Source organism: Bison bison, unplaced genomic scaffold (assembly GCF_000754665.1).
Source record: "Bison bison bison isolate TAMUID 2011002044 unplaced genomic scaffold, Bison_UMD1.0 scf7180017864033, whole genome shotgun sequence".
Lineage (NCBI taxonomy): Eukaryota > Metazoa > Chordata > Mammalia > Artiodactyla > Bovidae > Bison > Bison bison.
In genome coordinates, this window is record NW_011494605.1 from 346,762 (window position 1) to 370,005 (window position 23,244).

The following is a 23,244-nucleotide window of genomic DNA, read 5'->3' on the forward strand; positions in this document are numbered from 1 at the left end:
TGAGCATTCAATCAATATTTACTGAATGAGTAAATAGGTATTATTATTATCATCTTTATTTTACAGTTGAGAAAACTAAGCAATAGAGACTTTAACAAATTTCCCTAAGTTGAACAGTTAGTAACTGGCAAGCTGAGACCAGGTCTGCCTTATTCTCTTGGCCTCTATGACCACTGGTTCACTGTACTGTATTCAGCAACTTGTATTTTGCTATCAGAGTTTTTCTATTCCCTTGAGTCTTCTGTGCACTATTATATGTTATAATATACTATACTATTATTATACCCTAGTCAGTGAATACGCTATGACTTTCCATAGCACCCAACGAAGCAGTTCGGCTATTTTACATAAGTCAGAGACTGCCTGCATCTCTCCTTTTGTTGTTGTTTCGTTCCTCAGTCACGTCTGACTCTGTGACCCCAAGGACTGTGCCCCACCAGGCTCCTCTGTCCATGCATGGGATTTCCCAGGCAAGCACAATGGAGCGGATCGCCATTTCCTTCTCCAGGGGAATCTTCCTGACCCAGGGATTGAACCTGCATTTCCCACATTGGAAGCATGGAGTCTTAACCACTGGACAGCTAGGGAAGTCTGGAGACTGTCTTACTAAGATGGAAGAGGTACTACCAATCTATCTAGACATGTTCTTTTATGATACATTCATAGCATTAATATGAATATAAAGTCTTTTTTCTACTTTCTTTGCCCATTTCCTTTAAATTATAAGCTATTTGCAATATTAAATCAGATTTGTACATATTAAAAATATCTAAGTATAATATCTATAGATATCATTAATGTAAATACATGAAAAGGCAAATAAAAAGTTCTAATTCAGGCTTCCCTGCTGGCTCAGTGGTAAAGAACCTGCCTGCCAAGTCTGCAGGAGACACAGATTCAGTCCCTGGTCCAGGAAGACCCCACATGCCGTGGAGTAACTAAGTCTGTGTGCCGTAACTACTGAGCCTGGGAGCCGCGGTACTGAGCCCACGTGTCACAGCTGCTGAAGCCTGTGCGCCTACAGTCTGTGCTCCACAACAAAGGAAGCCACTGCAATAAGCCCGCACACCACACTAGAGAGCAGCCCCCGCCTGACACAGCTGAAGGAAAGCCTGAGCAGCAGGGAAGGCCCAGTGCCGCCAAAAATAAACACATCAAATTAAAACAAATTTCTAATTCAAAATGTTAATTATTGAGAGATTTCTCTGGTGGTCCAGCAGTTGAGCCTCCACACTTTCACCGTGGGGGGAATGGTTTGATCCGTGGTTGGGGAACTAGTCTCGCATGCTGCATGGCACGGCCAAAAAAAAAAAAAGTTAAATACTGAGAAATAGTAGATCTAATTTGAATGAAATCTTTTTTAAAAAATCATTTTCAAACTCAAGTATAGTTAATTTACAATGTTGTGCTAGTTTCAGGTGTACAGCAAAGTGATTCAGTTTTTATATATTTATATTCTTTTTCAGATTCTTTTCTATTATAGGTTATCACAAGATACTGAATATAGTTCCCTGTGCTGTACAGTAGATCCTTGTTGTTTATCTGCTTTATATATAGTAATGTGTATACATCAATGCCAAACTCCTAAATTCCAATCTCCTTCCCCCATCCCCTTTGGTAATCATAAGTTTATTTCCTATGTCTGTGAGTCTGTTACACAAATAAGTTCCTTTCTCCTATTTTTTTAGATCCCACATATAAATGATACCATATGATGCCCGTCTTCCTCTGTCTGACCTTCCTTAATATGATAATCCCTTGGTCCATCCATGCTGCTACAAATGGCGGTATTTCACTCTTTTTTTAAAAAAACATTTATTTGGCTGTCAGGTTTTAGTTGCAGCCTGTGGGGTCTTCACTGTGTCACGCAGGACCTTTTGGGGTGACGCACAGACTTTATTTGCAGCATGAGGGCTCAGTAGTTGCGGCATAAGAGCTTAGTTGCCTCACGTGGAATGTGGGATCTTAGTTCCGCAATCAGGGATCGAACCTGTGCCCCCTGCATTGCAAGGCACATTCTTAACCATTGGACCGCCAGGGAAGTTTCTTCATTGCTTTTTTATGGCTGAGTAATAACAGATCTTCTTTTATAGAATGGTTAAAAGATCTATATAAATCCATGAAAACAATTGATATCAGTTTACAAGTTTCTTCAAGCTTCACTAACACAGCCAGCTAGTTTCAATTTGGGGGCTGGGGGAAACACCTTGACTTTGAAAACAAATCAGTAATACGTGGAACCAACGCATAGAAATGCTAGGGTAATTAAGACGAAAAGCAAAAGTAAGACACTCCACTGATAAGTCCTAAAAGCCCTGATCACAGATATACTATATTAAGAATCTCAATAGATGTGCAGTTACAAAAGGATAAAGTCCATTTATGTTTGAGTATGAGAGTCACATGCCAACAATTAAGGGAATTATTCCAACTTACTTAAGGATGAAAACCAACCCTGACTTATTGTCCTATCTGAATCCCGATTAGTTATCTCCTACTTACCCTGTGTAGGGTATTCCACTAGAGAACACATATGGTTTCCAAGTAGAGAGCAAAGAAGTAACTACAGAGACTGCTTAAGATCTATTTTGAATTCAAAACGTCACTCCGGTTGGGAATATGCCCATAGAGGCTGCTGCTGGTCCTCCATCTTCCCTACAATTTCTAGGTAGGTCTGGGACCCTCTTTTGTTTTCCTGCTTTTGGACCTTCTTAATCTGCAGTGTTCTGGATCTGGAAAGCTGAAAGGAAATCTTGCTTCCCCTGTCTCAGCTACTCTTGTGGCTGGAGGGTAATGCTCCTGGGGTCCAGAACTGGAACGTGAAGTAAGTTTTCACATAGGTACAATGACAAAGGCTAGCTGGTTTATGGAATCAGAAAAACAATGGGCATACAAGGATTCTAAGATTACTTTCCTGGAATACTAAACTACAATTTATACACGATTTCATAGGAAAAATCTATTGAACAACTGCCTTTTGAACTTTTCGCACATCAGCTATAGTACACCAATATGTGTTAAAAGATAACACAAGAAAAAAAAAAAGAAAAGATAACACAAGGCCGTAAATGCTGACAGTAAGTATTACCGAGGTATTAAGAGTAAAGGATTCATTGTAAACTTCAGTGATGACCCCAGTAGGTGGGATTTCATTCCTTTGGCAATCCACGAAGGCCCACCAAGTGTGACAGAGGCCATGAGGATTCACAGATAGATAAAAACCTCACCATCTCGCTGGAAAGGCGATCACAAGAACAGGCTGTATAATCTATTAGAAACTAGGTATTCTGAGATACAAACCATCAATAATCTGGTGAGAGGTCCTGGATACATTGACAAAGAAGGTGACATCTGAGTTCCACTTTAGTTTTTATTTTTTTTTGAGTTCCACTTTAAAGGATAAGGAGGACTGTGGCAAGCAGTAAGATGAAAAAGAACATCCCAGGTGAAAGTAATAGCAAGGAATTTTGCAGATGCTAAAGGTGGGTAAACTGGAATGTGGTAGGAGATTACACTAAAAAACTAAGCTCAAGACAGACTGTGAAACAGGAATTAATTAGGCGGGTTTTAGACAGTCTTACACCTGGAGTCTCCTCTCAGCCCAAGACTATCGACAATAAAAATATATGACGTATGTGTTAGAGACAGTTTCAGTGCAGTTTATTTTTAATCACAATAATATATAGAACCCACTTATAATCAATAAAATATAAATTAAAGATAATTTAACAATTATTGGTCTAAATTAGCACAAATCTTTAAAAATCATCAATTTTAATATAGGATAATTATAAAACAGTATGAAAATATGCTAGGTACCTCTCCTATCAGAGTATGTTATAATTGACTATTTACCTATGCATCTTCTCTACTGAACTTTAAGGTCTATGAGGGGAAAGACAGTTTTCCTAGGTTATCTTATATACTATGATATTTCTTATAGCTGGCTCACAGTACAAGCTATATATATATATATATATACACACATATATATATACATATATATATATATTTACTGAAGTAAAATGAGTAAAATATAAAATATATTTACTAAAGTAAAATGAGTGAAAGTACTGCTGAACTGCTGCTGCTGCTAAGTCGCTTCAGTCATGTCCGACTCTGTGTGACCCCACAGACGGCAGCCCACCAGGCTCCTCCATCCATGGGATTTTCCAGGCAAGAGTACTGGAGTGGGGTGCCATTGCCTTCTCCGATTGCTGAACTACTAATACATATATAGCTGATAGGACTGTAAATCTTACTCTTTCAGAATGCAGTATAGCGACAGCCTTAAAATTTTCCTACTATTTGGCTTAATCTTTCCATTTCTGAGATTCTATTCTGAAAAAATAATACTAAACCTAAAAAATGCAATCTTTACAAAAAGATGTTTATCATAGCAATATTTAATACAGTAAGACACTGAAAACACTTTGACTCAGTTCTGACAAGAGGGAAAGGGTGAAGTAAACAAATACTATGTTCCACTTACTGGTTTATTAAATCCCCATTAAAGATGATGCTTAGAAAACATTATAACAACTTTGAAAACATGCTTATTTTCCAATATAAGACCAATTTTTTTGGGGGGGGCAGTATATACAGTATGGTCAAAACACAAAGCAGTAAAATGTACATACTGTAAGATCCTACCAAAGACTTAAACAAGCAGTAGCATAGAGCAAAACAGTAAAAAAACAAAAACAAAACTATGGACTTTGGAGTTAGAAGAGGAGGTTTAAAATTACAGGTGTTGGGCCTTGAATAAATTGGTGCTTAATTTTTTCATTGATGTCTGTGTGTATGTGTGTTAGTTGGTCAGTCGTGTCCGACTCTTTGCGACCCCATGGGCTGTAGCCCACCAGGCTCCTCTGTCCATGGAATTCTCCAGCCAAGAATACTGGAGTGAGTTGCCATTGCCTTCTCCCGACCGAGGAATCCAATTCGGGTCTCCCATATTGCAGGCAGATTCTTTACCATCTGAGCCACCAGGGAAGGCCCTCTTCATTCATAAAACATGTATAATAAGAGTATCTATCATATAGATTATTGCAAGGATCAACTGAAATAATGCTGCATAAACCTTTAGCACAGTTCCTCACACTTTATGTGCACTCAATAAATGACTGCTGTTAAAATAATTTTAGAAAAATAAAAAGAAATACAAGAACAAATTCTTTAATAATAAATTACGTTGGTTGGTATGAATATGTTTTTTTGTTTGTTTTTTTTTTAGCCTCGAGGCTTGTGGGATCTTAGTTCCGCCATCAGGGAAGGAACCCAGGCCCTCAGCAGTGAAAGCAGAGTCCTAACCACTGGACTGCCAAGGACTTTCTCTGAATATGGTTTGTTTATTTGTTTTGGTCTACTTTTCTAAATTTTCTAAGGTGTCCAAAATAAACTTACATTACTTTGGTAATGGAAACAAAACAAATATCAAACTCTATTCCCTAAGCTCTATAATATTTTACCCAATTTATATAATAAAGTTTTGGAAAAAAAGTTTTCATGTGAAGATATAACTATGTTATTCTAACATTTAGCCAGCTTACCCCTCTATGGAAATAATTTAACATATTGCTTTTGAAAACAATTTTTTTTCACCTTAGCTTTCATTTCCTTGAGAAAATCATCTTACATGAAACTAAAATCCTATCTATGGGTGTATATGGATTTTTCAAATCATATAGATAAATGAATTTCAAAAATGGGGATAGCCCACAATACTAAATGAAAATGTCTATTTTATAATGGTAAGTAAAGAAAAATAAACAAAATTATATGTACAGTAAACCTTCAACTATGTTTCCTAATTTCCTTTGGGTGTTATTAGTTCAAATGACATTTTCTTCATTTTCTAAAATTCCAACCCTGAGTTTGTATCATTTTTATAGTATAAATTTATAATATGAATTTTCATTTAAGTAAAGGGCAGAAGAATTGATTAAAACAATCTGACCACCCCATACTGATAGAGCAAATGGCTTTACTTTCCATTTCATTCTAGGCATGTAAAAACTGTATCAAGTTTATTGTATACTGAAAATTTATTAATTTCAATGTTTGACACTTAAGACATTAAAATAGGGTGGCCACTATGAAGAAATACATTACTTAAAAACTATTCCTCACAAGCAGCCATACCAAATGTTAAGGGTTCCACAAAGATAGCAGGTTGATTTAAGCATTCTAATAGATGTCATAAAGCCTCTATCCTAAGAGTACTGAAATAAGACCTTCAAAAATGCTAGCCTCACTTCACTGGTGGCAGGAATATAAACTAGTACAGCTATTTTGGGGGGCAATGGCAACATCTGCCAGACTTTCAGATGCATACCTCCTTTGATCCCACCACTTATAGGAATTCACCCTACAAAAACACTTGTACAAGTGCCTATAGAATGATGTTCACTTAGCACTGTTTGAGATAAGGAATAAGAGATTCGGCCTAAAAACCCATTAGTAGAGAACTGGGGTTCACTGTATCATAGTACATGGGCACAACAGAATATTGTAGTCGTTTAAATGCCTGAGGAAGAATTGCATATACCCAGAAAGTATCTATGTTATGCAAAAAAAAAACCATAAATTGCAACACATCACACAGATACATACTTGAACATGCCTAGAGCATTTCTAGAAGAATACCAAAGAAATAGTTAAGAGAAATAACTTAGAAGGAGTCAGACTGAGGAGTTTGGGAAGTGGGTTTTTTTGCATTTTATTTGATATTCATGCATTTTATTTGATTTTTTAAAATCATGCTGCTGCTGCTGCTGCTGAGACTGTATTAAAAAACACCAAAAATAATTAATAGAAAACATACTAGCCTTATTTTGGGTTCCCTGGTGGCTCAGATGGTAAAGAATCCTCCTGCAATCCAGGAAACCTGGGATCAATCCTTGGGTTGGGAAGATCCCCTGGAGGAGGGTGTGGCAACCCACTCCAGTATTCTTGTCTGGAGAATCCCCATGGACAGGGGAGCCTGGTGGGCTACAGTCCATGGGGTCGCAAAGAATTGGACATGACTGAGTGACTAAGCACAGCACTAGCCCTAATTACTGGAGAAGGCAATGGCACCCCACTCCGGTACTCTTGCCTGGAAAATCCCATGGATGGAGGAGCCTGGTAGGCTGCAGTCCATGGGGTCACAAAGAGTCGGACACAACTGAGCGACTTCACTTTCACTTTTCACTTTCATGCATTGGAGAAGGAAATGGCAACCCATTCCAGTGTTCTCGCCTGGAGTATCTATGGGGTCGCACAAAGTTGGACACAACTGAAGCGACTTAGCAGCAGCAGCAGCAGGCTTAATTACAGAATTTCCAGATTTTATGTTCTTTAAAAGCAAGTGTATATTGAGCTGATCTTTGATGAAGAGAAATCTGAACAGAAGAACATGGCCAGTTGGAACTGGTGAGAAATAAGTAAGGTTCACATAACTATAGTCTTCAAAACACAGTCCTACAAAAAGGAAGGGTTTTGCCTTCTAGATGACAACTGCATTAACTGTACGTCCAGTAGTTGACACAGACCCCGTCACTCCAGGAAAACTTTTCTAGACACCAAAAGTAACTAACAGCTCATTTCTCTTTCTCTAAGACTCCTAGAGCATTTTGTTGGCATCTTTACTCAGGAGCTATCCCTATGTCTCTCAAATTACTTAAGTATATAACCTACTCTACTACTAAAATGGAACCTCTATAGGATAGATATGATTTCTTCTTATTCACTACATACATATTAATATAGACCCTGAATAAATCATAAGCCAGTTGAATTGAATGGCAAGCTTATACCTTTTCTCAAGAGGAAGCTGCAATGCATTTACATTTTTTTTTTAAATCTTTTAAAACAAATTTTAAACTTACCTTGCATGATCCACTTTATGTGCATTTTTCTTCACTTTAGTTGGAGAATCAATTTTTACTCCAAAGCTTCTAAGTTGCTTAAGAGTTGCATTAAGAACACATTCTTTGTCCACTGATCCTGGATCATGTTTTTTTTTCTTAGTATGGTAAACATTCTGGTTTTTGGTGCACTCATCACTGATAATTACTGCTTTGGTAGATGGCTCCTCAGTTACTTTGGGGGAGTTATTCAGTAGGTGGTTCCCTTGACTCTGATGAAAGAAGAAAAAGGACGTATTTGAAAATCACTATTAGGAAACAAAAATAGAAATAATACTGTTAAGTAACGCCAGAGTAAAAAATTATCATGCTAAATTCTACAAAGTATCAAGTACATTTCCCAAGTTTTATGGAATTTTTATAAAAGAAGTCCATTCTAATGAATGAAGATCCTAGAGAAAACTTAGAATGTTTGTTCAGAACTTGTTCATTTTAAAGCCAACAGATTTAAAACCATTTGAGTAATATTTCAAGTATTTTCAAGGATTTATTGTGAAATCTTTATAAACAAAAGTTTAAAATCATGCTTTCATTTGAAAAAGGATAATGTTTTAGAGTTATAAGTGTAACCTTTATGTTACTTTCAGAATTTGACTCCTCTTTTCTCACTCTGAATGAGAATGACCTGTAATTCTGCCTTCCTGACATTAAAGCATATTTCATTCCCTTGAGCACATGGCTGCCAGCACCAGTGTAGGACCTAGCAGGCAAACAACAAATCTGAGTTAACTGATGAATGCTTAGGGGCCTAAGTATGTTTAATTAGTCTTCAATTATAAATGGAGAAATCAAGTGTTCTAACATCTACAATTTGATTGTAAGTGACAGCCACAGTCATTTGACCTCCAAGTCCCAGTCTACATTTTACAATATTGTGCGGGTTTCTGCCACACATCAACTCCTTTTTACTGTGTGCTGCTTTTGCTTACAGTACTATTCACTTTAGTCGTTTGTTACTGGTATGCATGTGTTATCTCCCTTAAGTTTTCAAAGGCAGAGACTGTCATGTTCATCTTTATATTACCCACTTTACTCAGTTCATTTTCTTAGACTAAGCTAAGTATTCCATAAAAATCTGCTTATATGAGCTGAAATCAGCAAAAATTATCATAAATATTCTATTACTTTCCAATTTTCAAACCTCCTGCAAACTCTTGCTTATTTTTTCTGGTACTAACTTCGAACTTGAATTAGGGGAAAATCTTTTCCTAGCAAGGTCCCCATCAGTTTAAAGATGGGAAAGGCTTAACTAGTGTACCTTAGACTAAATCACCATCTCACAAAAGACAGAATGCTTTACATTTTCTTACCAACACGTCCTGGAATAGTTGCTGGTTATCTGATGGTTGATGAGGCAAGGGTTGCATTACTTGCTCGGTTTGGGGTTCCCCTGATGTTCCAGAGCTATTAGTGGCACCCTCTGTTGGTCCACTCTGGAAGCACATGCTTCCACACTCCGCTTGCAGGGGATTCGGAAAGAATACGGGTACATCAGGTTCTTTTCTCTCAAGTGGAGAAGAGCTGCTTGAAAGGACATAAAGTAACTGTTAGTTAATTCTGTTATTTTGTTTTACAACAACAAAACAAACAAATCGTAAATGGTTTATTAAAACAAAAACAATTCCTTATTATGCCAGTCAAAGCTCTCTGAAATTTGATAGTCAACCTGGCTTTTCAGCCAGTCCCTTTTGATCAGTGCTCCCTGGTTTATCTTCTGAACAAATTGGATTACGAACAATACTCTGAGTTCTTCTGCCCATAAATTTTGTCTACTATGCAATAGTTCTCAATCTTAATTACACCATCAATATTACTTGTAAAGTTTTTAAAAACACAACTGTTTGGACTTCTCCCCACACAGATTCTCAACTGGTGGAGTGCCCCAATTTATTGTATTTTCAAATGCCCTGGAGCCAAGAGTTACTGTTCTAATGCTTTTAAATAGACATACTCTTATCAAAATCCTATCCACTGTTCAAGGGACATTTTAAAAGTTTACTTCCTCTACGATGTTCTAAAACGTTAACTGGATATGTCCTCTTGCTTCTTTCAACCTCCATTAGCACTTTCTTTTATCTCTTAAAGTGAAAGTGAAAGTGAAGTCGCTTAGTCGTGCCTGACTCTTTGTGACCCATGGACTGTAGCCCACCAAGCTCCTCTGTCCATGGGATTCTCCAGGCAAGAATACTGGAGTGGGTTGCCATTTCCTTCTCCAGGGGATCTTCCCGACCCAGGGATCAAACCCAGGTCTCCCACATTGCAGACGCTTTAACCTCTGCGCCACCAGGGAAGCCTATAAACATATAAAAACGTGAAGTCGCTCAGTCATGTCCGACTCTTTGCGACCCCATGGACTGTAGTCCACCAAGCTCCTCTGTCCATGGGGATCCTCCAGACAAGAATATTGGAGTGGGTTGCCATTTCCTTCTCCAGGGGATCTTCCCGACTCAAGGATTGAACTTGGGTCTCCCACGTTGTAGGCAGACTCTTTATCCTCTGCACCACCAGGGAAGATATACTCTCATTTATAATAAAGGTATCTGTGTGTTCATTATATCTTGGGCAAATATCTTAATCTCTCTTGGCTTCAGCTTCCTCATTCATAACATGGGAAAAACAGCATCTACCACCCTGGGTTGAAAAACATGAGACAGGACTAAAGGAGATACAAAGTGCCTAGCACGGTACCAGATAAACCTAGTGGGGGTCTGTAATTGCTAGTTTTCTTCATCTCCTGCTGCTATCCCCTTACTTCCTAAACAGCACATTGAACCTTTATCTTCAATCATGTTAACTGATTGCACTTTAATGAAGACATCAAAACTCAAATGTAGAAGCAGAAAGCCAGGCTTCAGAGATTGTATGGCTTCTGGGGAAAGTACTTGTACCGAGCAGGATTTTTATCATGCAAACATCTGCAAAGCTCTTTATTTTTTAAAGAGAGTTCACGTCAGTCACTGAGTTAGACTTATTCTACCTTTAGCTAAATGATGACAATTAATTTTTAAGGTACTAATCTGGTACTATTCTATGTGTTTTACATATATTAACTCATCTAATCTTTACAATAATCCTGAGATAGGTACTTTCACTGTCTCCATATATAGAAAACAGAAGCATTCAGAAATTATGAGACCTGCCCATGGTCACACAGTTGTGATTTGAATCCAGGCAGTTTGGCTCCATGCTCTTAATCACTCTGCTATATTGCCTTTTCAAGAATTTAAAAATACCTGTTTTGGTGTCTAACCTACCAAACAAAAATAAAAGCTAAAAATTCCAGAAGAAAAGAACTAAAACATTAACAATTTCAAATTTTAAAAATTGTTTAAAGATGATTCTAATATGGCAAGTATTAGCAGGCATGTCCAAAGCCTGACTTCGTAAAAAAAGGGAAAAAGTATTGTGTCAAAAGAAAATCTATGGATATCACACATGGTTCTTCCCTGGGAAAAAGCAACCGATTACCATATATGCTGCAAGTCAAATCTACCTTTCACAAACTGCTTTAACATTAGACTAACCCAGCAACACATCCAAAGGGGACAGGGGACTCAGGTGGCCAGGTGCCATGTATGAATACTCAGCAGCACGAACCACAGCAGGAATCAGACCAGATGTTTGGGAAGAATCCTAGAAAAGCACTGAAACCACCGTACACAACACTGGAGATACTATTTAATCCGAATCATAATCTATGCAGAACAAAGATCAGATCTTTGTTATAGTTATATGTTGGAATCCACAGAGTTGGTTAATCACCCTGAAAAAGCAATTAATTGCATTCTATCAGTTAACTCAGATCTGTTTCTGAAGTTAAGAACCACAATGGATCAGAGATTTTTAAAGTTCTACTTTCAGAGGGAAAAACTAATCCTTGAAAGTAGTCTACAATTTACAAAAGGAAATACAGATAGAATAAATGTGGATAACCACAGGGAGAACAAACAAGGATAACCACGGTTCATGTCTCTTTGTTCTCATTTTCTGTAACTATTCCAAGTGAAATGTGAACTTATCTTGGGGGCTTACCCCAAACTGCTCTTCCTATCACCAAACATCTGTGAAGTAGCTGATGTGGGGAACTAGACACTTGTTCAAGTCCTAAAGGTACAGAAATGAGTATGAACCACAACCGGAAGGAATTCAGTCTAGTGGGGGTTGAGACAGGTATACAGATCTTTTTAATATACTGTGGTACATATTATGAATACTTAATTGAATTTTAAGGTTAAAACATACTCTCTACTGAGCAAAGCAGATAAATATTTCTGGTTTTCTAGATGGGTGTGTTTCTTGTTCTAATCATTATTGTAATCAGATAATTTAAAATATCAAATATTACCAAAAGGCTTAAAATTTTAAAAAGTAATCAACTGCCTGCCCATGCCACCCCTACCACTGAATTCACCTCTTTTAAAACTATTTCATGTGATATTACACTGTGGTATTTTAACCCACCTTACTCCTTTACATTCAAAATTTATCCTATACCTGATCCCTGCCACCACTTCTAATTCCCAGGCACCGTCATCTCACTTGGTCTTCAGTCTACTAACCAGTCTCCTTACTTCTAATCTTAACCCCCTCAGTTCACTTGCCACAAAACAGCTGGAATGGCCTCTAAGAAACAAAAATGATCATACCACTATGTCATTTAAAAATCCTCCCTGATGTTAATGAATGCAGAATATATTCAGAACTTCTACATCCTCCAAAGCCCTACGTAATCTGAAGGCTTCTTTCACCATCTTACTTAATATACCCACTTCACTCCCATGCCACTCTCCTAGTTACACTCCACTTGGTCACCCTGGTTTATTTTCTTCAGGCAGTGGTCTTTATATGAAATTATGTTTCCTGCTGATGCAGTTATTGTCTCCAGAACTCATGGAAATTCCATGAAGTTAGGAGCTTTGTCTGACCTACTGCTCAATTTCTAGGGCTTAGTTTTTTGGCAGCATATACCAGAAGCTCAAAGAATATTTGCTGAATTTGTTTACAAATTTGCAAATGATCTGAATTACTTCAGAATCCTTATTTTTTTAATAGAAAATTTCAGAATGAAAAATTTCAAACACAAGAGAGTTTAACAAACCACTATGTACAATCAGTTTTAAAAATTATCTACTCAGAGCCTATCTTACTTCAGCTCTACCCTTTACCATTTCATCCCCATTAGCTTACCGAGTATATCTTGAATAACAGGTTACATCTCTCAGAAATAAAGACTCTGTTATTATACACATATAATTGCAGTATGTATCTTTATAAAAATTTAAAAAATTCGGGACCCTGGCTCCATCTGGGACCTAGTGTCAGACTCTCCGGTGAGGCCTGACATACATATTTCTGATCTTCAACTGTTCTGATTCAGTCAGACTGTTTCATACATCCAATGACTGACATCTGGGAATGGTCACAGAAGGCTCAGAATTGTCTTTTACAGGGAATTCCCTGGCATTTCAGTGGTTAGAAGTCTAGTGGTTAGGACTCCATGGTTCCACTGCAGGGGGCATAGGTTAGATCCCTGGTCGGGGAAACTAAGATCCCGTATGACGAGTGGTGCAGCCAAAGAACTGTCTGTTACATAGGAATCGCATTAGGAAAGACACCATGAAATACTTTTACAAAACAAACTTGTTTCTGAGTTAGAATACCAGAGGAATATTAGAATTTAAAAAGAAAAAAAGAAGATGAATACTGAATTGAAGAGATCTTACTTGGATATACAAAGTTGCTGATTAAATTCTTCTTCCACAGCAACGTTACTCTCTTCAAAACTGGGAATATCAACAGCTTTTAGCGAAGATGCACTACCTGGCGTACTTGTAACTTCATTATTAATATCGACAGAAAAATTCATGTCCTCACTGGAAATCTTGGTGTCATCTTGCCTCAGCTGAGATTCAGGCTCTTGATGGTCACCTGCCGCATTCCAAAACAAGCTGGCACCTGGAGAACAGATGATTTAAAAGATGCAGAAACAGACACTCAATTATAGAAAATAATTCTCTGACAAACTTTTGTAAGTAACATTAGCTATATTATTTTAACACAATTACCTAGAACTGTTTTCAGATTATATTTTCTCAGAAATACCATGAAGAAATAAATGACAAGTAAAGAGAGGAAACTGAGTACAAAGGGAAAGAGGACTTCTCAGGCCCTGACTCTCCAAGAGGTGTGGCTCTCAGGACGGGTTTTACCTGTCAAGGTTCTGAATATGATTTGGAGTATATGTGTGTTTTGAAAACTGCTGTTCTGAAAAACAGGAGAAAATATATAAAATGCAAATCCCTGGGCTCTTTGATTTTGATTCTTAAACACAATATGTATGAGACTATATCAGGGTTATATCAGATATATGTAATATAAGGCAAGTAAAAACCAAGTATTTCCTAAATTTTATAGATCATTTGCACAATTATTTGCATGTATTATTATTTGCTTACTGATTTTCTTTAAATCAACTCACTGTTTTACTGAGCTGCATCATTTCTGTGAAATCATAGATTTTTATGTGCTGCTACTGCTGCTAAGTCACTTAGGTCGTGTCCAACTCTGTGTGACCCCATAGACGGCAGCCCACCAGGCTCCCCCGTCCCTGGGATTCTCCAGGCAAGAACACTGGAGTGGGTTGCCATTCCCCTCTCTAATGCATGAAAGTGAAAAGTGAAAGTGAAGTCGCTCAGTCGTGTCTGACCTTCAGCAACCCCATGGACTGCAGCCTTCCAGGCTCCTCCATCAATGGGACTTTCCAGGCAAGAGTACTGGAGTGGGGTGCCATTGCCTTCTCCATTTTATGTGCTAGTTATATTTTTTTCTAATACTTATAGGAACAAATAAATCTACACAGTATAAAATAGTAATCTGTATACTACACCAAATCATCTTTTGAATCTGAGCAATATGCATTCTACATTTTGAGAAATATTGCAATACATACATGATTTAAAGAAGTAAAGTTAAAACCAAAGACTAAATTCAAGTCAAAATTGTTTCCACTTTGAGCATCAATTCGGGTGATTTTATAAACATAAATTAATAAAAGGATGATTTATTTTTGTATTCATTAAGCATTTAAAAAAACCCCTGGTCAGGGATCCAAGATCCTGCAAGCCACACAGCACAGCCCACCCAAAAATAAAAGGACAATTTAGAAAAGTTATGTGAGTGCTGCCACTCTTCCTGAATACCCACCAGTGTACACCCTTAGGAATTAAGTATTATCATAGAGAGCCTCTTAATTCAAATGACTAATAATTCATTTTTCTGCATATAAGTCAAAGCTCTAAATATGACTCTATGAGGTTTCAAAATATTTGAAATATACATCATGCTTGAAAACTTGTTTCAAATAATTTCAGGATATCAGTTTGATTTAGGCATCAGGTTAGGTAATGAGATACAACAGTCAATAAAAGTTTACAGTCCAGTGACAGATACAGATGATGAACAACTGGAATATAGTAAGTACAGCACTTCACAAGAGGACATAGAAGGAAACTGCACTTTTTGGTTTGTTTATCTCCTAATACTCCTTTACCACCACCCTCTACAACACACGTATGCAGGAAATTGTCATCCTTGCAATTAACAAAGACGGGACTCCAACAGATATGCCCCTATTACATGCTTCTCAATCCCCTTATCCCTGAACCAGGGATTAAAATCTAATCCAAACTAGACCATTCAGGTTCTCTGCATTTTGAAGTTGAGACTGAAGGATCATAATGTGTTTGTGTACATGGGTAGAACTGTGTAACAGAAACTCTAAGGCTCTGGGTGAGCTGTATTTTAAAATGTAAAGCAGTGAAGACTCCAGATAGAGTTGATAAAACAGCCATGTGTAATAACTGGATACTCCAGTGATTTTCTAGTTTCTACGTCTAGTTTTTCTCTGAAGTCCAGCCCAATTCTTGGCCTTGGTTTTCATGAAACATCCCCATATCCTTCCAGTAAATTCCCCCTCCTTGCTTAGTTCAAAGTTGCTTATGTTACTTGCTGCTAAAAAATTCTTAATATTGAGTAACACCTGAATTTAATAAACGTACATGAGGTTCCCACTACCCTCCCTCATTGCTGCCCTCTTCATGAAGTTTAGATAACATCTGGGTACAGATAAAGAATACAGCAATCTGTCTTCCTTGTTAATGCTCTCTCTCAAATTTGTATTCTCCAGGTTCAAACCTTCATCTGTTACTTTCACAACTCTTATGTCATCAATCCACTCCACTCTCCTAACATTTGAGTATTACTATCTACATTTCCAAAAGTAGCTCAATCTGAACAGATATTTAGACTGAACTCATCTCCTCTCCTCTGCTTCTCTAACTTGCCTCCCTCTGTCATCCAAGCTCAAAATCATGAAGTAATTTTTATTTTCACCTTTAATAAATGTTTAATTTTGGAATAATTCTAGATTCACAGAGAAGATAAAACAGAGAGTTACTGTGTATTCCTCACCTAGTTCTCCCTGTTGTTAACATCTTACATTATCATGGTACATTTTTCAAAATCAAGAAAACAGTGTTGGTACATTACTATTAACTAAAACTCCAGACTTTGTTTGGATTTCACCAATTTTTCCACTAATATCCTTTTTCTGTTTCAGGATCCAATCCAGGATAATAACACGGCATTTAACTAAAGTAACTTGAATCTTCCCTCTTCCAACTGCCATATCCAATTAGTTTTCAAATTTTATCAACACTGTACATGACTCTTCCTCTTCAGTCTTATAACCACCACACTATATTCTAAACATCTTGTTAGATACTACACACACGAAATGTTCTTAAAGATCTCATAGTCTGATTGTGAGGAAATATGTAAACACATAGATGTCATTTATATTATTGATTTTTTTAAAAAGGCCTTCTATTTTGCTTACAAGATGAAACAGACACAGCTTTGTGAAAGATGCAGTAATGGCTCTCTGTGACAAAGTAATGGGTAGAGTACTAGACAACTCAGAACTCTGTGTTGTTTCTCTGAGCCTGTATTTTCTCTACTTAATCTGTTCTGCCATCTCTCAATTCCACCAAGATCCTACATTCCTTTCAAGGCCCAGAATCAGTAACACTGCATGGATGAAATCTTCCCTGATCCCCTAAACCACAGATGACTTCTCTCATTAGAACTGGGTCCAGCTTGGAAAAGCAGCAAAAACAAACAATACATTACGTTATGTGGTTTCCAATCTGTTTACAGGTAGAGTTTTATTTCATAAAGAGTAAAATCACACAAAGAGTTAAGTTACATACTCATCACCTTGGTTTAAATTCTATGTGTACTATGTACAAATTAAGAAAAATGAAATTACCTGTGCTCACAGCAATGCTTACACTTTTTCTCATGTGCAAAGCAGGGGAAGACTGTGCTTCCATGGAAACCAACTCCATTTGTCTTGCAGCTTGCGTTGTGTCTTCAACAGTGGTTGTCTTAGGGGAACAGGGCTGCAGAGACTGTGCTTCTAACAAACGCTGAATCTGTATCAATTAAAAACACTTTTTTATGTATGTTTATGACAGTGAAGTAAACAACCAAACTGACAGAAGAGTTTAAAAATGAATTACAGAGTGCCCCAGTTATAAATAACTGACTTTTAACTGCATTTTCTCACATTTCAACTAGATTATATCATAAAACTTATTCAATGCTGAAAATCATTGTCATTAGTTATTAAGAAGCATTTAAATGGGCTACCTATTCAAAGTAAAAACACAGGTGCTTAGATCAACATTCATAAATTGACACTCATGTAGAAAAGCCTTAATGTTAACACTCTGACATTTTATTTCTATTTCACTTATCAATCAAAAGTAAGATAGAGGAGATTCTCTAATTCTACATACCAAATGTGAACAATTTTTTTTACACAAGATTCATTTTATAAAGGTCACCCAGAATTGTCCATGTTTGGTCATGCTGAAACTGGAAATATTAATAACAATCTCTAACACTGAGTGTTTCCTGTTTACAAGACATTACAATAAGAGCTTTTATGTATGATTTTTACAACAACCCCGTGAATATGTACTACTAGTAAGCACAGTTTACAGAGAAAAAACCTGAGGCAATATAAAGTTACTTGCCCAGGTCACATAATTAACAAGTAGCAAAGCTGAAGTTCAAGCACTAAAAGCTTCCCTTCCTACCATAAAACTTATCCCTTTATAGGGGGTGGGAGGGATGCTCAAGAGGAAAGGAATATATAGCTATGACCGATTCATGATGTTGTATGGCAGAAACCAACACAACATTGTAAAGCAATTAGCCTCCAATTTAAAAGAAAAAAAAAAAAAAACCAACTTATTCCTGTATACAATTCCATAGTTTTTAGTATATTCTCAAAGTCTGCATCCATCACCACCATCTAACTCTACAAAATTTTCATTAACCTTTGCAAAATCTTTGGACCAACTAGCTGTCACTCTCCATGGCTCCACAATTTAGCCTCTGGCAACCACTAATCTACTTTCTATCTCTATACGTATGTGTGTGTGTGTGTGCTAAGTCACCTCAGTCATGTCCAACTCTTTACAACCCTATGGACTGTAGCCTACCAGTCTCCTCTGTCCAAGGGATTCTCCAGAGAATTCTGGAGTTTTCCATGCTCTCCTCCAGGGGATCTTCCCAACCAAGGGATCGAACTCACATCTCTTATGTCTCCTGCTTTGACAAGGCAGGTTCTTTACCACTAGTGCCACCTGAGAAGCCACTGTATCTCTACAGATGTGCCTATTCTGGACATTTGATAGAAATGAAACCAAACAACACGTGGCCTTATATCTTGCTTTTTTCATTTAGCATAACATTTTCAAAGTTCATCTGTACCTATCAGTACCTATAAGTACTTCACTCCTTTTGATGATTGAAATATTCCATTGTATATATAATGTCACATTTGTGTTCATCTATTCATCAGTTGATGGACTCTGGATTGTTCTCACCCTTGGCTATTGTAAACAATGTTGCTACAAACACGTGTGTAAAAGCTTTTGTGTGATCATATTTTTTCATTTCTCTTGCATATACACCTAGGAGTGGAAAAGCCTCCTTTTTTAAACACTGTAATCTTGTTTCCCTATAAGTTACACTTTGTATTCAACTCATCTCATTAATTGTAGCAGATTAATTTCCTTCTCCAGAGGATCTTCCCAACCCAGGGATCGAACCTCGTTCTCCTGCATTGCAGGCAGATGTTTTACCGTCTGAGCCACTAGGGAAGCCCATAAGTTACATTGCTGAATTCAACTCATCTCATTAATTTTACCAGATTAACTTTATTAATATAGGAAAATAAGTATTATCAATAAATTATTGACATCAGTAGAAATACAACCTGCATTAATAATACAAAAAGGAATATGTACTTATAGTGGTTCAGAGCATGGACTTTAGTGTCATGAGGACATAACTTAACTCCTACTCTGTTACCTTTTGGAAAAGCTATTTAGCCACTGTGAGATTCAATATTACCTAAAACTAAGGTAGTTGTAAGGACTAAGAGACAAATAAGATAATTGTAATTTGCTGACTGTTTACTAAAGCTTCATCCTACACTATGCACTTTAGATAGATAGACAGATGTGTGTGTGTATATATACACATATAAATTCATTTAACTATCAAAGCTACATATATTAATAACACCGATCATTATTCCCAATTTCAGAGAAGGCAATGGCACCCCACTCCAGTACTCTTGCCTGGAAAATCCCATGGATGGAGGAGTCTGGTAGGCTACAATCCATGGGGTCGAGAAGAGTTGGACACGACTGAGTGACTTCACTTTCCCTTTTCACTTTCATGCATTGGAGAAGGAAATGGCAACCCACTCCAGTGTTCTTGCCTGGAGAATCCCAGGGACGGCAGAGCCTGGTGGGCTGCCGTCTATGGGATCACACAGAGTCAGACACGACTGACGTGACTTAGCAGCAACAGCAGCATTCCCAATTTACAGCTGAGAAAAGTGAGGTTTAGAGAAATTGCATATGAAATACTTGATAAGACATTTATAAGTTATAGAGATTAAACTAAATGGTAGTAGTGCTGGAATAGATAGGCAGATCAATGGAGAGTGCAGTATAGAAATAGATACAAACACATGATACTTTCATTATAAAATAAAAAATACATGTTTAAATCATTAACAAAAAGATACATTATTCAGTAAATATACGGAGTCAGTCATCTAAGGATAAAAAGAAAAAAATATTTTATCTGGTATAACAAAATAAAATAAAGCAACAAATAAAACCCTGATTGTTGTTGTTCAGTCGCTAAGTCGTGTCTGACTCTTTTGCAACTCCATGGACTGTAGCCTGACAGGCTCCTTCCATCCATGGGGTTTCCCAGGCAAGAGTAATGGAGTAGGTTGCCATTTCCTTATTCAAATCCTCATTTTCCTAATGTGTAAAACATCAGGGACTAGAATCCAGTTTCCAGGGTCTCTTCTAATTCTGACATTCTGCAATTCCACTTCATAAACTATAGTTACTGAAGAGTTGCCAGTTACTTTTTAAAAATTCAAGAATTTAACAGAAGAAAGCTAGCAAACCTGTGCTTGCAGTAGTCGCAGCTGTCTGTCTTGCTCTGTGATGAACCTATACGCATCTGGAGACAGTCCCATCATCCCATCATCTGACCCAGTCTTGGGTGTGTGCATACATACTGCACAAGGCCATGGGTTACAGAAGTCCACGTGTGGAGGCAGTCTTGCCACAGGTGATGGTTCTACATTGCTGTGGGAAGAACAACCCCTCATGTTTCCCTGAGGTCTCAAGGCTACAGGACTACTTGAAGAAAAGAATGCATTATGGTACTGAGCTGGACATCCACTTGGATGAAATAATGAATGTTTGTGAAGGGTTTCAGACTTGAGGTCTTGAACAGATCCTACTGTATTCATTCCCTGCCAAGAATTTATTGGACTATACTGAATATGGCCATGATGCTGGCAACAACTGCAAACATTTGTGGAATAGTAAGAGGGTGGCGGGGGAGTAGGTATTTGAAATTCCATCGGTCTTCCTGAATTATGGAGTGAAAAAACAAAATTGTGTGGGTGGGACTGTGGGGCAAGAGAAGACTGCTTGGAATTAAACGTGGAGGATCTTACAGGATACTCTTCTTTGTGTACATTTGCAGCAGAAACTGTTTGAAGCTTTTCAGATGTATCTGAAGACAGTCCATTAAAAGAGGGCTTACTACTGTTCCTGATATGAGAGTTCCCTTTCTTACAGGTAGACAGCTGTCTTACTTTGCAGTGTCTCAAAGGAGCAGTGTCTTGGTTTAATGGATTTGGTAGCCCTCTGAAGGAAGGCTCTCCAGCTTCTGCTTCTGGTCTGTGTTTCTCATCACAAAGCTGGGGTTGTGACTGCTCAAGGTGCTCAGCATGGTTAATCAACAAAGGAGGATTTTCATTATTCACCATTTCCAATGGGTTAGGCACAGGGGTTGGTTCTACGGAGTTTTCATCCAACACAAGTGAAAGTTCAGGAACTGATGGCTGGATCTTAGAAACCTATAAGTGGGAAAGAAATGAAAGAAGAAAAAGTGCCTTTCAGGAGAATGATATATGCTTCATTTTCCTTTAAGCTAGTATTTTCCAAATTGTATCCAGTTATTAATTAAAAAGTATTGATTATTTAGACAATTGACAAATATTTGCTGGGCATCTTCTATGTGCTAGTACCAGGAACACAACTGTGAACAAAATAAATAAGGTCCTTGCCCTCACAGACTTGTTTACCAATGAAACTCTTTTCACTGGAACACCGATTGACGTTGCTTAGGTTACAGAACTCGACATGGGAAACAGACTTTTTTTACCCTCTCTGCAAAAACAAAAAATCATCAGGCCAGATGCTTCAATACATCTAGCAAAGAATAGTGTTTTTTCATCTTAATAAGAAAGGGTCTTCCAGTAAGTATTTAAAAATATCATACTAAGTGAAATTATTCACTGCTATTCTTTTTATTGATATCTAGTAAAAGAGCTGGAGGAGAGCCAAATAGAGTAAGTAAAGTACTCGCTGTGGTGAATTTGGTTATAATATTAATTTAAGAAAACTTTCCCATTCCTTTTTCTTGTAATAAGTAATTAGTCCAATTAAAACAGAACAATTCTAAAATAACCCACTAGTTTGCCTCAATAAAAAAAATAATGATGGGTTGCTAGCAATCTCCAAAAGCAAGTAGAATGTTTTCTCAAAATATGGTGATAAGAACAATGTCAAGTGCTGGTGATAGTATAGAATGTTGATTCTACATGGGTTAAAAGCACCAGATTCTGAAACTAAACCTCTTAAACTACTAGTCTACCAAATCCTAAACTTCCTGAATTCCAGCTTTACTACTTCCTAGTTATATAATCCTAGGGAGCTAACTTAACCTCTTTTTCTTGGTTTTCTCTGGAAATACTATACTTACTTATTACAATATGTGTACATACTAATATTATTACATATAATAATTAAATGTACCTGTGAGGAATATATGATATTTATCTTTATATATTATTGAGTGCTTTAACATGAAGAGACTTTTAGGTTTCTAATTACAAAGGTGAGTTCTAAGACCAGTGATACCTTCTGGCTCACTGGATGAGGACTAGGAATTGGTCTTGGAGAAACATCTTCATCTTCAACACCAGAGTCATGATCATTTGTTGGCATTTTCCCTGGAGGTAACTTCTGGGAAGAGCTAAAGAACAGATGGGAGAAAAAGTAAGTCTTCAGTAATCAGTATTCATTTGTTCTTTCTATTTTTAAAAAAAATCTGGAACACTTCATGAATTTGCATGTCACAATTGTGCAGAGGCCATGCTAATCTTCTCTGTATCATTCCAATTTTAGTATATGTGCTGCTGAAGTGAGCACTCTTCTTTCATTTTGAAGCTGAATAAGGCATCCGGTCCCATCACTTCATGGGAAATAGATGGGGAAACAGTGGAAACAGTGTCAGACTTTATTTTTCTAGGCTCCAAAATCACTGCAGATGGTGACTGCAGCCATGAAATTAAAAGACACTTACTCCTTGGAAGGAAAGTTATGACCAACCTAGATAGCATATTCAAAAGCAGAGACATTACTTTGCCAACAAAGGTCCGTCTAGTCAAGGCTATGGTTTTTCCAGTGGTCATGTATGGATGTGAGAGTTGGACTGTGAAGAAGGCTGAGCGCTGAAGAATTGATGCTTTTGAACTGTGGTGTTGGAGAAGACTCTTGAGAGTCCCTTGGACTGCAAGGAGATCCAACCACTCCATTCTGAAGGAGATCAGCCCTGGGATTTCTTTGGAAGGAATGATGCTAAAGCTGAAACT

General features: G+C 37.4%; 1 protein-coding gene across 2 annotated transcripts in view; it reads right to left on the minus strand.

Moving 5' to 3' along the window:
• Window positions 1-23,244, minus strand: part of STIL (SCL/TAL1 interrupting locus) — a 54,088-nt gene that overhangs the window by 2,488 nt on the left and 28,356 nt on the right. Inside the window, exons 11-16 of one of the 2 annotated variants that reach the window (XM_010834427.1) lie at window positions 22,511-22,625; window positions 20,479-21,444; window positions 17,239-17,404; window positions 13,634-13,865; window positions 9,221-9,431; window positions 7,872-8,122 (exon numbers count right to left, since the gene is read on the minus strand). In XM_010834427.1, the coding sequence (XP_010832729.1) occupies window positions 7,872-8,122; window positions 9,221-9,431; window positions 13,634-13,865; window positions 17,239-17,404; window positions 20,479-21,444; window positions 22,511-22,625 (1,941 nt within the window). Of the gene's footprint in view, window positions 1-7,871; window positions 8,123-9,220; window positions 9,435-13,633; window positions 13,866-17,238; window positions 17,405-20,478; window positions 21,445-22,510; window positions 22,626-23,244 lie in introns of both variants that reach the window. The other variant, XM_010834426.1, reaches the window with a different exon arrangement.